The sequence below is a fragment of the Asterias rubens genome, chromosome 1, assembly GCF_902459465.1.
Source record: "Asterias rubens chromosome 1, eAstRub1.3, whole genome shotgun sequence".
In the NCBI taxonomy this organism is placed as follows: Eukaryota; Metazoa; Echinodermata; class Asteroidea; order Forcipulatida; family Asteriidae; genus Asterias; species Asterias rubens.
In genome coordinates, this window is record NC_047062.1 from 28195494 (window position 1) to 28210358 (window position 14865).

General features: G+C 42.4%; 1 protein-coding gene across 1 annotated transcript; it reads right to left on the reverse strand.

Annotated features, from left to right (window-relative positions):
• Positions 1 to 963: 963 nt before the first annotated feature.
• LOC117295764 lies at positions 964 to 14469 on the reverse strand. Its single transcript, XM_033778507.1, has 10 exons — positions 14445 to 14469; positions 14170 to 14234; positions 13043 to 13200; positions 12287 to 12392; positions 11994 to 12063; positions 11297 to 11509; positions 4085 to 4182; positions 3253 to 3300; positions 2657 to 2762; positions 964 to 1914 (listed from the first exon to the last, which is right to left on the reverse strand). Exons 2-10 carry the CDS (start codon positions 14185 to 14187, stop codon positions 1805 to 1807), a joined length of 927 nt encoding a protein of 308 aa, XP_033634398.1. The 5' UTR covers positions 14188 to 14234; positions 14445 to 14469; the 3' UTR covers positions 964 to 1804.
• Positions 14470 to 14865: the final 396 nt, after the last annotated feature.

The window sequence follows — 14865 nt, forward strand, 5'->3', positions numbered from 1 at the left end:
GTTCAGTAAAACATGTTTTTTTTACCAATAAGGAAATTGAGTTCACGTGAGATTGAACAAATTTTGATTAAATGTAAAAAGCAACAGTTTTGAAAACTCTTCTCCGGTGCTTTTCCAAAAAGTTTCGCGAAAAGCCATGTTACGGCATACGTCATATTTTTATGTGGGAGCTCCGTTTTGTAATGCTTTGTTGCAACATGGATGAAAGCAACCTCCTAATGACGTCACAGTATTGCCATTTGGACGTACGCCTTCAATCGGGTAGAAGTGTTTCCAATAGGATTTGAAACTTTGCATGGCGGAAGTAACACCAAGAGAGGTTCGCGGTACAACAATGTGAACATTATCTCGTTTTAATAGTGTTGGTTCTTTAAAGAACCGTGGGAACAACTAGAAGTGTTTATATTGTTTCTTTCGGGCTTAATTCTTTTGATCGATAATTCAGCAGTGTGCAAATACACAAAATTAAACGTTACAATGATAACAAACTTTGATGATATTAAGTTTAATTAGAATTCCAGTTTCTCTCAAGTAGCTGTTTTTAAATGCTATAACAATGTGGTTTAAAATATAACATAAGAGTTTAACAATACTATATAAGATAACGTTTATTTCTAACAACGTAAACCCATACAACTTGGTGGTTAGCTTTCACAGCTCAAATAATTAATGATCTGGAAATAATATGCAACACCAAAGTCTCTTCTTTGACAAATTAATTCCTTTTAATTAAAGGCACTGGACACTATTGTTAAATGCTCAAAATAGTTGCTAGCATACAAACCTACTTGATAACGAGCAATGGATGCCTGTTGATAGTATAAAACGTAATTTATTTTAGAAAGAACTAATTTCTCACTTAAATATTTGAATTGAATTTGAGAACTCGAAATCAAGCACCTGAAAGCACACAACTTCGTGCGACAAGGGTATTTCTTCTTCAAATTAATCTTTTGCAACTTCATCGGCCAATTGAGCTCAAATTTTCACAGGTTTGGTATTTTATGCAAAGATACACCAAGTGAGAAGACTGGTCTTAGTGCCTTCAACTACACAGCAAATAATTCTGACTTTAAAAAAACTTTGTATCATCTAAACATTTCTTATAAAAAAATGTAAAAAAGTAAAAAAAAGAAGAGAGAAGAAAATTCGCCATTTTCCTATACTACTTACACAAAGCTAGCGGGCGATACGGTTGCCAATGTATGGTAGCGGGTATACACACAGCACTTTTCATCATGAATATTTAAAAAATAATGTTAACCCATTACTATTTTAAAAATGAAACCATCAGAATGACACATTTTAGTGAAGTAATGAATATGCTCCTAATTAAACTAGTTTGAAACTAAAAAAATTAACTTACGAGCAAAAATATTGACGCACATTGTCAAAGTTTAACAAGACTTATTTTGCAATTAATACATCAAGTCGGGATACACATGCTATAAAAAAAAACTGTCATGCCGGGGAATATAGACCCATGGCAACATTTTTTGTGTATTGTTTAAAGAATCTTAGGCCCGTTTCAGACATGCGCGCCAGAGTCGCTCCGAACCAGGAGATTAGAACCGACTCGAGGTTGACCCAAATAAAATGTTGGGTTCAGACAGGCGAACTTATCATAACACACTGTTCGGCTCATGACAATATCGATGTATGGAACCAAGGCCCTCAAGAGTCGTTCCCAACGACTGCAAGAGTAAATTTTTCGACTGCTAGAGCGTCCATTTACTCCTTATCGTATAACCCGGTTCGGCGTGACTCTTGTGCGCATGTCTGAAACGGATGTTTGTTGTTTTGCCTACTCAACGGGTTTTGGCTTGGCAACTCCTTCATCCTGAGAAATTAGGAGCGTCGTTGCAGTCGTTGTCAGTATCGCCTTGTCGCCAGACCCAATTCCAAGATATTTTCCTACAACAACAACAATTCCAATTTCGTTAAAGATCAATTAATTCGTTTAATGATCTACTTTTGTTGTCAAAAGTTTATATTAAACAGGAGGAAACATTTCTTATCATCCGAGAACACATTTCCTTTCAGACATATCGAATCACCTCACAATCGTATTATATTCTAGGAACACAGCCATTTTATACACAAGAATGTTTTGGGTGACATTCTTTCATTGTAAAAGTTCCCGCAGCTCTGTGTTTGCCTGCACACACATCAACCCATTTGTTTATGGTGCAGACCGAGGACTTCTCTTTGTTCTCCCATTGTTTAGACATAGTTTATTTTTCAGACGTCCCCATCAGTTTTGTACACAAAATCTACCGAGGACTGTCCCCGGTGTGACTTTTTCCCGGATCCCTTTTGTTACAGTCGTGTTTGACCGTACGTTATTTAGAGGACCCATTCTATTGTACTTTCCCTATTGGTTTTGTACACAATAATGACTAGTGAGTACCCATGAAAACAAAGAACCGACGAGTGAGGACTTATTGTCCCTATTGAAAATTGTCTTATAGGAGGGTGGCCATATACAAACCCACACACTAAAACCCAATCCACATAGTGCCCTGCATGGGCCTGATGGAACTGGGGCCCCCAGGAAGTCAAAGATTGGGCCGAGGTAGGTATGTTATGTACACAATATCAACAAAGTGAACAATTTCAATAACTCAAACCAAAATACAATTAAATAGATACCTACCTGGTGCAATCATGCTTTGCATTGTAAATGCTCCTTTAACAATCAGTGTGTACCAAAAGTGAGCATCTGGTGGGATGTTGTTTCCCGTCATATACTGTGGAAATTGCTGTAAGGAACAGTGAAGACAATTGATTTTGTTTTGACAATCTTCAGATTCTTTGACTGTCACCTTTTTTTTTTTGGGGGGGGGGGGAAGTCTACCTCAATGGTCTGTCACGCTGAGATTGTTGTCCCCCAATGGGAAATAACATGAACTGAACGAGGTTGATTTAAAAGAGGGTGCTATTGACATTTTGAGTCATTGCCTAAAAGGTAAGACTTCACAATGAAAATCTCAAACGGAATTTCTGGTTATAAAAACATTTCTATCTCCGTGTAAAAACTAACAGTATTTGCCCGAAGGAACCAAAGCGGTTTGCAGTGCTAAGATTCGGTGTAGTGTAATTGCATGACACTGCCATTGACAGGTACAATTTACTATTAGTGTTGGTCAAACAAGCAGCAACATAATAATATCCATAACTATCATTCTGAATGTCCCTCTAGACTTAACGTTCTGGCTTTTATTGATAATGGGCAAGGTATTGTAGACTCACTAGCACTTTCGTATCTTTCAAGTTTTTAGATGTGGCTGGAGAAGACGACTGTAAAGAATAAGTTTTTAAAAATGCGTTAATTTCAAAAGCCATGCAGATCTTTGGCTCTTTGATTAGAGCTTTATGACAATGTCGTAGGCTAAACTGATCTCGTTCTGAAGTCCGTTGCCAGTTAATAGCTAGGTCCCCAGCCAGGTGAAGGGCTGCGATGCCACCATCAAGGTGAGCTGGCAGTCAGTGTACGGCAATAATAAAGAGTTATTGTACAGAACTTTATCACTATTTGATTTTCAACAAGCAGCACCTTATAATTAGATTTATGAGACAACATAGCACACTGGACAATATTGGTATAGTTGCCAAAGACCAGTATTCTCACTTGGTTTATCTCAACATATGCATCAAATAACAAACCTGTGAAAATTTGAGATCAATTGGTCGTCGAAATTGCGAGAGAAAAATGAAAGAAGAAACACCCTTGTCACACGAATTGTGTGCTTTCAGATGATTGATTTCGAGACCTAAATTTTTTAATTCTGAGGTCTTGAAATCAAATTCGTGGAAAATTACTCCTTTCTCGAAAACTACGTCAGTTCAGAGGGAGCCGTTTCTCACAATGTTTTATACTATCAACCTCTCTCCATTACTCGTTACCAAGTAAGGTTTTATGCTAATTATTTTTAGTAATTACCAATAGTGTCCACTGCCTTTAAACGATTGCTTACTGCATGGTGCAAATTCAACAGCCACTGTCAGAAACACTAGAGGCAAGTAGGCTATATGCTGCCACCTAGCGTCTTGTAGTACGCATGCGTGTTGTAGTACCACTTACCACACCTTGTTGCCAAGAATCATATAAAGATAATGCCATAACAGCTCCTTTTTTCGGATCGACTGCTGGATCCGTGTAGCTGTAACGAAAAAACTTGCCTGGGGGACAATCAGAAAGCAAAAAATTCGCAGCTCTTTAATGAATAGGAGATTATACAAAATTAGTGAAAACCGACGATTGTCTGAGTTGGGTTATTTGAAATGATAGACAAACAGCATAATAATAACGAGGTGAACTCTGGACTGTTCCATTATAGTTGAAAGGAAGGATATTCAATAGTCTCTCTGCACATGACGCCACACTCTTAAACAGTGCCCTCTTGCACCGAGGCAAGGAAGGCAGATCATTTCGCGTACCCCAATAGCCTGAACGTCTGACGTCATTCTTCAAGGCTCGAGAACAACGCCAGAGACCGGCATCAAAAACTGCGTGTGGTTTAACCTTCGATTTCATTCATTTCACATAGGGGGTGCGTTCGTTTAGCTTCCCTGGGTCATCCCCGGTCTGCCCCAGTGCGTTCAAATAGCTTTTGACGTCATTTCAGGGGCTCACCCAGGTCAGCCCCAAGTGCCCTGCTTGTGGAGTTGGTCACTTTGGGGCTGACCCCAGGCAAAAGACGTCACTAAAGAGAGCGGTGAGTGGTCATTCGTTTAGCTCTTGTCATGGGCTCACCCGAGTGAGCACCGCGGGGTAGACCCAGGGAAGCTAAACGAACGCATCCAGATATACACAGTCAAATTCTATTGCGGACTTGACCGCAGTGACTATTTGGGCATTATGTCACTGCACGTTTAATCATATCATTGTATCCAATGGAATCATTGGATCTAGCGACATGGACCTGTCTTTATCCTTGCGGAAAGACAGGGGCCCAGTCTACTCACCCCTAGACAGGGCCCCTGTCAATGGGTGTACGTTTAGCTTCCCTGGGTCGACCCCGGTCTGCCCCGGTATGTTCGAATAGCTTTGACGGGGCTCACCTGGGTCAGCCCACAGTGCCCTGCTTGTGGAGTGGGTCACTTGGGGTGACCTGAGGTCAGGCCGTCACCACGAGAGGGCGAGTGTGATCGTTCGGTTAGCTCTTGTCAGGGGCTCACCCGGGTGAGCACCGCGGGGTAGACCCAGGGAAGCTAAACGAACGCACCCTATGTACAGTACACGTACTTGTATGTATTGTTGCCACGTAGGAGTCGACTGCGTGAAATGAATGTAGGTGAAAGGTGAAGATGGACGGGGATTGACCTACGCTAGCGGCCACTCTCTGTGGCGTTATTCAAGAGCCTCGATGTGTGACATCAACTATTCAGGCTAGTTGGCCCCTACCTAGACTGGTCCCCTGCCCAATGATTTAAATGGAAACATGCTGTGACGTTAGCCTTTTTTGATCAGTGCTTTGAGTGGTCCGAGGTGGAGTTGTATCGACTTGCACTTTCGACCGCTGCACGCAACGTATACAATCGATCATTTGCATACTCGATGCGGTGTTGTTTTGTTCACTAGCGGTACGTGTGAACTGACTGCGAAACTTTACGGATGAAACTGTGCCCAGTAGGCAGAAAACACATTTTAAACAGCCAATAAAGGATGATCTCAATATTTCAACTGTTACCTTTTTATGGCCAAATAGACATCGTAGATACAAACGTTAATAACCATTTTACTCTCAAAATTTGCATTTAGTAATAAATAGCTCGAGTCAAAAATGCACTCGGCCGCGCGGCTTTTTCAGCCAAGAGTAAAAAACAGCTTATCTATTATAATGACCCCTTGACGCCAGTTACGATTTTCTCCTAATTGGGTAAGAACTAGGTGCACGAGTGATGCTTCGTGCACAGGACCGCAATATGACAAGCGCGTCATTCTGCACGCGCATTGAATATGAAATACACGTTTGATTTTTGTTTTTATCGAACGCTCACGCGATGCTGTTTGTTCAACTTACAAAATGGCCGCACAAACACACGCTGTGAGATGACACTTTTGTCAACTGAGAAAATGGCCGCCTGCGCGCATGCCGGAGCGCGTATATAGGCCAGTGCGCCCTCTAGTTCTTATATATAACTCTTTGGTTTGAACACAGTTCTCCAGCTTTGGCAAACTGAGGGCGCTATTTTCTACATCGAATAGCCGCCACTGACGTTACGATTCCTTTGTCGCGCGGGTTTGTTTGACCCCGCGTTTTTCAGAAATTTGGCTTGGAGTGTTCTAGAGAAAAACCCATTGTTACCATGTTTTAACGTGAGGTAAGAGACTCATTGTATTTTTTGTATGTTTCCTATGGACTCCAGCTATTAGAAAACTGTTATATCTATATATTTGAGATCATCCTTTAATGGCTGTTTTATATATTAGAGATCATTGATTTGGATACTTCCAAGTCGCACATTCAGGGGTTACAATGAGGACGCTGTTTGACCTTATTGAGGGCGCTTTGGGGCGTGTGACGTCATATGCACCACACGTACACATTAATGTACAATTTGGTCACAACACTGAAAATATTTTGATACCTGAAATTTTCGACCGACACTTCGGTCTTCATCAGCAGGTTGACGCGGATGTTGAACCTATGACCTTGCGGACACGTGATCCCAAGACCGCGTCATAGACTCCTGGTAGCTTGTATCGGCCCCCGTCTCGGTTCAGGGAGGGTTTGTAGGCTCTGATGTATAGGTTGCCTCCTTAACTCCCATTTGGAAGTATCTTGCGTCTCTGTCTAAAATAGTTACTTTGGAAATGTCTACATGATGGCCAGGTGACCCTATGGATATGTGTTGGGAAACCTCCGAAGAGGACGAACTGGGCGGCAGTGCTTCTTGAGCGATCTCCCGGTTTCTAATTCTCCGATGTAGGTTTCCGTACGTTGGCCCTGTTTGGTCTGTCCTTGACAAGGAATTTGGTAGACCACTTCCGTAGACCACTTCTTGGCTGTTTTGTCCTTAGGTGATACGAGGAGTTGTCTTAAGGTAGTTGTGGGTTGGAAACACGTTTTAAAGTCACCTGGAAGTGGTATTTTGTCAAAATAAAGCTTTTGTCACTAAAATATGTGTTTCGATGAGTGGAATATGAATAAACAATTAACTAAGGTTTAAAAAAAAATTAGTTTCCATGTTATTTACATATTTGAAAATAAGCTCGACCCGAGAGGGCGCTGTTCGTGACGTCAATCGAGGCGCGATGAATCGCATGCAGTGCAAACACAAGATAGTGACGCTTGGTGCAAGCTAAAAACATGCCCTCAAAGTTGAAACAATACTTGATTTTTTTCAGGTTAGGCAAATGGCCCTGAAGGTTCGTTTTACGTCTTTCAGGTACCTTCTTCGAAATAGATAAGATTGCGTTATGTTTTAGAAAAGAACTTTTCTCTTCATGTCAAAATGTGTAGTGTATTCCGGATTCTCGAAGCACGACGGCTTAGTTTGTTTGCTGCATCCAGCAGCAATACACCTGGTCGACATTGCCGGAAAAATGCAAGAAAAACCTTTTTCGAAACGTACAAACTCACGACTAGACTTGAATGTACTTGCACGTACGTGTATTCGATGTTCGATCGAGGCAAATTCTGCCTCGATTGAGGTCACAAAAGGGGTAGGCGGAGTCACCCCCCACACAACTTTATCTATTTTTTTTAAAACATATCAATCGTTAAAAACAATTACTCAAAAGTTCAATTTATTGTTCAGTAACATATACTCTAATGTTTGAAGAAAAACAAATTCTATTTCCAGGTGACTTTAATATTGTATGAAGCAAAGATTCTTATAAGGGCTTCTGATGTCCCTTTGATGTATGGGAGGACCACCAGTGGTTTATTCTTTCTTGACAGGTTGTTGGATGTTCTTAGTTTTAGTGTTCTTCGGGTTGGTGACCCTCTTAAAGGCCCACTTAAAGGATACCACCCTTCTGTACAGATCGGTGGATGTGACGCTGTTCGTTGTCCTTCTCGATCTCGTTGGTGACGATGGAATCAGCCCCATGATTAAGTGTTCTGATGACACCCAATTTATGTTCAACTGTACTGGGTGGTTGGAACCAAAATGTAGATACTGGTCTGTGTGAGTAGGTTTGCGGTAGCTTGTATTTCTTAACTGCCATCCTCATGAATCTTGGTCAGTGTGTCTAGGAATGCAAGAGATTTGTTGTCCTCTCTTTCGATGGTGAATTTGATGTTTCGGTGGTGAATTTGATGTCAGAATCCAGAGAATTGAGATGCTCTATGCTGAATTCCTCAGCGTGTTGCTTTTTCAGTTTGGTGAAGATGTCGTCTACGTACCTATACCACCAGGTTGGTGGGTGGGGGGCTGTGGAAATGGCTGACTGTTCTAGCTGTTCCATGTAGAATTTGCATATGATGGGTGACACTGGCAATCCCATGGCCACACCATGTATTTGTTCGTAGATACGTACCATTGTACACAAAATCGGTACAACACAGGCATGCTTTGAGGAGTTGGACAACCTGGTACAAACACAGGCATGCTTTGAGGAGTTGGACAACCTGGTACAACACAGGCATACTTTGAGGAGTTGGACAACCTGGTACAACACAGGCATGCTTTGAGGAGTTGGACAACCTGGTACAACACAGGCATGCTTTGAGGAGTTGGACAACCTGGTACAACACAGGCATACTTTGAGGAGTTGGACAACCTGGTACAACACAGGCATGCTTTGAGGAGTTGGACAACCTGATACAACACAGGCATGCTTTGAGGAGTTGGACAATCTGGTACAACACAGGCATGCTTTGAGGAGTTGGACAATCTGGTACAACACAGGCATGCTTTGAGGAGTTGGACAACCTGGTACAACACAGGCATGCTTTGAGGAGTTGGACAACCTGGTACAACACAGGCATGCTTTGAGGAGTTGGACAACCTGACAAGGTGAAAGGCATGTTCTTTCACTCAATCTTGTATCTTGTTCAAAATTAATTTGAATGACAGGGAGTGCTTTGTCAACTGGAACGGAAGTGAACAGAGCTGTGACGTCATAATAATAATAATAACATGCATTTATATAGCGCTTAATACAAGGTCTCTAAGCGCTGAACAGGAAGTGTAAGAAAACAAAAAATTACAATTAAAAGTGGGATGAAATAGCAGCAACTGAATAGACTAGATGGATTTAAATAAGTGTGTCTTTAGAGCGGTTCTAAATGAGTCCAGTGTAGTTGAGGCACGGATGTGAAGATTGTTCCAAAGAGTGGGAGTGGCGATTGAGAAGGAGCGATTTCCCCAGCGAGTGCGGGGGATAGGACCAGAGTTGAACTCCAGGTGGGCGGTAGATGATGATCGGAGAACACGAGTTGTACATGTAGGTTGCTTTTTTGGAATAAGTAATTCTGAGATATATTTAGGGGCTAGACCATGTTTAACTTTGTAGGCAAGAGTGAGAACTTTAAATTGGATCCTTTGAGACACAGGGAGCCAGTGTAAGGAGCGCAGAACAGGAGTGATGTGATCTGATTTCTTTGTGCGAGAAACTAGACAAGCTGCTGAATTCTGTATACGTTGGAGGGGAGCAATGTGGGATTGAGTAAGGTTGATGTAGAGACTGTTGAAGTAATCGATGTGAGATGTAGTGAAAGCATGAACCAGTCGTTCAGTGGTACTTTGGTCCAAGTAGCGTCTAAGCTTTCCGATTTTGTGATTTCCAAAGGCAGAGGAGCAACATGTTTTCTTGATGTGTTGTTGTAGGGTTAATTGGTGGTCAAGGGTGACTGCAAGATCTCTAACCGTCTTTGATGGGGTGATGTTGTCGTGGACAACGGATATGTGTGCAAAAGGTTGTGCTGTTCGGAACTGTGAGGTGACATGGAGTACTTCAGTCTTAGATGAGTTTAGCTGCAGACCGTTCTGGCTTGACCTGATAGCTGCTTCATGGACTCAGTGTGCTCACTCTGCTTGAGTATGACGTAAAGCTGTGTGTCGTCAGCGTATATACTGCGTGGTGAACATCATACTGACCTCAGCGATTCATCTTCATCCACTCTGTAGTTCTTAATGATGCCTGCAAAGTGTTTTGAGTTGACCATGTGATGTGCTGTGTCTCCTACTAGTGGTGACAATATCCCTGCTAGGAGCTTGGCAAGGTTGTATAATGCACTTGATGGTTCCTATGCTGCTAACCATAGGCCTGAATGGGATGTTTTGTTTGTGTATCTTCGGCAAACAATACAATTTTGGCGGTGTCTGTGTGGTGAGGTATAGCTGTCGATAATCAATCCAATAGGAGACTTTCCAACACTAGGTGGCAGCAGACATACCGGGTAAATTTCCATTGTTTACGTAGTTCTGAACATGCGCATAATTCTGAGAACAATGGATTTACCCGGTAAGTCTGCTGCCCTCTATCGTCCCAGAAAGTCTCCCATTAATTCCCATTTTCTTTTCCAGATTTTGTAGAATTGCTACCAGTTCTTTCTTGTATTGATGTGTTGGGTCTTTGGTACCTAGTTTCCTATATGTAGCTTTGTCATTGACTAAAGTTTCACATTTATGTTGATATTCATCAGAGTGTCCAAAACAACTACAAGTCTACATTTATCAGCCGGTAAAATCTGGATGCTCCCATGAGTCTATGACGCGGTCTTGGGATCACGTGTCCGCAAGGTCACGGGTTCAACATCCGCGTCATCCTGCTGATGAAGACTGAAGTATCGGTCGAAAATTTCAGGTATGAAAATATTTTCAGGGTTGTGATCAAGAGTTAAACCAAATTGTATCTAAATACCAACACAGATGAACTTTCACGCTAGACACATTAATGTATTTTCCTGCGTTACAGCGTATAGCAGCCAAATATTGTGTGTTGGGCACTAGCAAGCGCGTAAGCTTGTAAATAATTTGGTATGCATAGCCAATGTTGGGCTTGGAATGTAGCACAACACAAGGTGCGCCGCTAGGCCAGGGCGCCACAACAGTTAGAGAATGTTTTTTAAAAATATATATTAGGATCATTCTAGCCCGCGAACACCGTTCTGCTGGGATAGTTTAATTTTAAAATTGAGTGAATCATGATTGACTCTTAAGAAATTTAATAAGATGATATAAACCGGACAGAGATTGGAAAACGGTTTCAGAAGATATTACAAACATTACAATCTTTGTTTATATAACTTAATTATTTTTAGGGGACCCATTGTTAGCCGTCGTTTATGACGGCCTGATGACGTCAACGCATGATGACGTACACGGGCGCTAAACTTACTGGATTCGTTGTAATCCTGGAAAACCAGTTGCTTGTTTCCATTAATTGTCAGATACTTGGTGGGAGCTTGACCATCTTCAATATAAATGTTGTACGATTGACCAGTAACCCTTATAAAATCATATGTTGGTGTAGAGGGGGTGAAGCTGGCATCTGGCATTAAATCTGTATCATTTTCGAGGGTCTCCAGAACAGCAACATCTGGAACACCGTCTGAGAAAAGAATAAAACATCATGCAAAATAGTCAAGTTCAAAGTAGCTATATCAATGGGCTTTAATTTAGCGAGCTCAGCGGAGAGACAGTGACAAACTAGAGGGTGGCATAGGCTAGGCCCTTGATGACTGGCTTAGAAGTGTTTTTTTGTTAACCTTTTGACATCGAGTGGTGGATTCTCTCTTTGCTGTTGTTGTTATGGTTCTTTCTCTTAGCTTGTTTTCACCCCTTCGACTGAATGCTGTAACAAGTCCAACGTGAATGTACTCAATATGTAACATACAACTTGCAAATTAATTGGAGCGTTTGTTTCCGAATGAGTTGAATGATTCAACGTTTAAACAAAAGCTGAAACTTGCCGGGAAACCCAATTACATCAAGAATTTAATGTTACCATGTTAGTGACATTAATTTTGCATACGATTTCTATTACTATTTAAAAAAAAAAAATTTGGGGGGTATATTCGAAAACTCTTTCTCACCCTTTGTGGTGATTTTGAAAATCTTCCAAATGAAGGTGTTTGTCCCGTCGTCTAACTTCCTTTCAATTCCCTGCCAAAAACGAAAAAGAAAAAAGAAAACAAGAACAACATATTAAAGAAAATTCACATTGTGTGTTTTAGAGTGTATTAATTATATTGTTAATTAAACCTCCCTTTATAGATGATCGGGATTTATAATCTCAAATGACGTACACGCTGGACACTCCTTGGGCAGTCGCGGTTTTCTACAAACTCCTGAATAAAAATTGCCATGTGAAGAATAGTTGACTTACAATGATGTAGTTAAACTCTTTGTAGTCAAGAAGCTCTTTCAGCAGCTGCATCAAGTCCACTTTGCCAATGTCGATGGAATTTGCCGAGACTAACATATCACCAGATCTGATGTAAAACAACAATTAAGAAGAACTGTTTCCAAATACGTTTGATGTAATAATTGCATCGGATTTGGAGATACATTGTTGGTTTGGTCCTACAACAATAACGAATTAACTAAGGGAATCAAAGTGAGGTGAAGAGGTTTTCAACTAGTGGTTTAACCCCAATGGAGGCCTGGTTCTTAATAATTTTACCGAGACGAAGAACCAGGCCTCGGCGGGTTTAAACCACTAGTTGAAAACCGATTCAACACACTTTGATTCCCATCATAAATACCTTTTCGGTATAAAAACATCAACACTTTTGGTCAAAAAGTAAAATGAATGCAAAAATGATAATTGTTCAATGATTTCTTTTAATGGTGAAGCCCTCCGCCGCCCTCGGGTAAACAACTCCTTATAAGGGGTTTGTTTCTCAAAATGCGTTTAACTGTCAATTATCTTTTATTATTTTGAGTGAGAAATAATTACCTCTTTCTCAAAATCATTTCTTCAGAGGGAGCCGTTTCTCACAATCTATTATAAAAATAGCTCTCTTGTGCTCGTTACGCAAGTAAAGTTTTATGCCAACAGTTATTTTGAGTAACCATGCAGTAAGTGTCAAATGCCTATAAATAACCACCAACCTATAAAACCGTGTACAATCAAACTCACCGGAAGCCAGTTTTGTAAGCGAGTCTACCCTTAACGAAGTCCTTAAACACAAACCGGCCGTCTTGTTGCTGGAGGTTCACCCCAAAGTACACACCATCAGTTTCCTTATCGTCCGGATTGTGGAGGAACACTTTGCGTCCTTCATCGCTGATGTTCTCCTGTTGGTTAAGAACACGGCAAAAAGGGATAGAATGGCGGGCAAACAATCTAAAAACTATACGTTGCGTGTTCATCGCACATCAAACCATTCAAATATCGTCCACTTTTCCTCAAACCCAATCCATTACCCAACTCAACACACACCACACCCATCCACTAACCCACCCAAACCCCTTAACCAACCCACCCCCTTAACCACCCAATACCCCTTAAAAACCCACCCAGCCACCACCCAGCCAACCCATCAACCCACCCAACCCATCAACCCACCCAACCCCTTAACCCACCCAACCCATCAACCCACCCAACCCATCAACTCACCCAAACCATCAACCCCGCCCAACCCATCAACCCACCCAACCCATCCAACCCATCAACCCACCCAACCCATCAACCCACCCAACCCATCAACCCACCCAACCCATCAACCCACCCAACCCCTTAACCCACCCAACCCATCAACCCACCCAACCCATCAACCCACCCAACCCATCAACCCACCCAACCCATCAACCCACCCAACCCATCAACCCACCCAACCCATCAACCCACCCAACCCATCAACCCACCCAACCCATCAACCCACCCAACCCCTTAACCCACCCAACCCATCAACCCACCCAACCCATCAACCCACCCAACCCATCAACCCACCCAACCCATCAACCCACCCAACCCATCAACCCACCCAACCCATCAACCCACCCAACCCATCAACCCACCAAACCCCTTAACCCACCCAACCCATCAACCCACCCAACCCATCAACCCACCCAACCCACCAACCCACCCAACCCCTTAACCCACCCAACCCCTTAAACCCACCATATACCCCTAAACACACTCAACCCCCATCCACCCATTAACCTTAAACCTACCCAACCCCCACCCAACCCCTCAACCCACCCAACCCCTTTTAAAACACACCAACCCCCAACCTCACCAATCCATACCTCCATGAAACTTACCGGGTGGTTTGTTGCCATCTCTGCTCGTTGGTTTTCTGTATTTCCTTCTTCGGCCACGTCAGCGCCTGTATATAATTTTAACAAAGCCATGAGGTTTGTATGTTTTATGGCAACTCAATAAAAAAACACAAAACCCTCACAGTGTTTTTAGCCTACAATGTCGAGTCCATGCATCCACGTTAAGCGAGGTTATGAACGAGAGTACCAAGGGCAACTCTTGCTGCGGAATTTACGAACGAACATCACTTATTAAAATATGAATCTCCAAAACTCACCTTCTATATTGGGGGTTGTTCTAAAACCCCCTCGACCCCCGACCCCCTCGACCCCCTCGACCCCCACGACCCACGACCCTCCAACGTCCGCCCCGTGTTCAAAGAATGTCCCAATTCCGAATTCATAAAATGTCGCTTTACGGCCGAGTAAGAATTAAGTCCCCGATTTAGAATTCACAGTGTGTGATCCACGACGCAACTTCCTTCCACGACTAGGCTTGACTTCAAGTCTGAGACTGCGGTTATATTTATCTGCATCAGCCACACATAATTGGGAGTATTTACTCTCCGCTTCCGCACGACAAGTCGCACAAAAGTCGATGGTCGAGGGGGCCGTGGGTCGTGGGGTCGAGGGGGTCGAGAGGGTTTTAGAACAACCCCTATATGGGGCTATTGAAGTAGCACGGTACCCAAACCACGC

Coding starts and splice junctions, on each gene's coding strand:
- LOC117295764 (XM_033778507.1), bottom strand. Junction 12,393..13,042: donor GCTTACAAAACTGGCTTCCG/GTGAGTTTGATT, acceptor GTTTTACATCAG/ATCTGGTGATATGTTAGTCT. Junction 1,915..2,656: donor GCAAAGCATGATTGCACCAG/GTAGGTATCTAT, acceptor TTGTTGTTGTAG/GAAAATATCTTGGAATTGGG.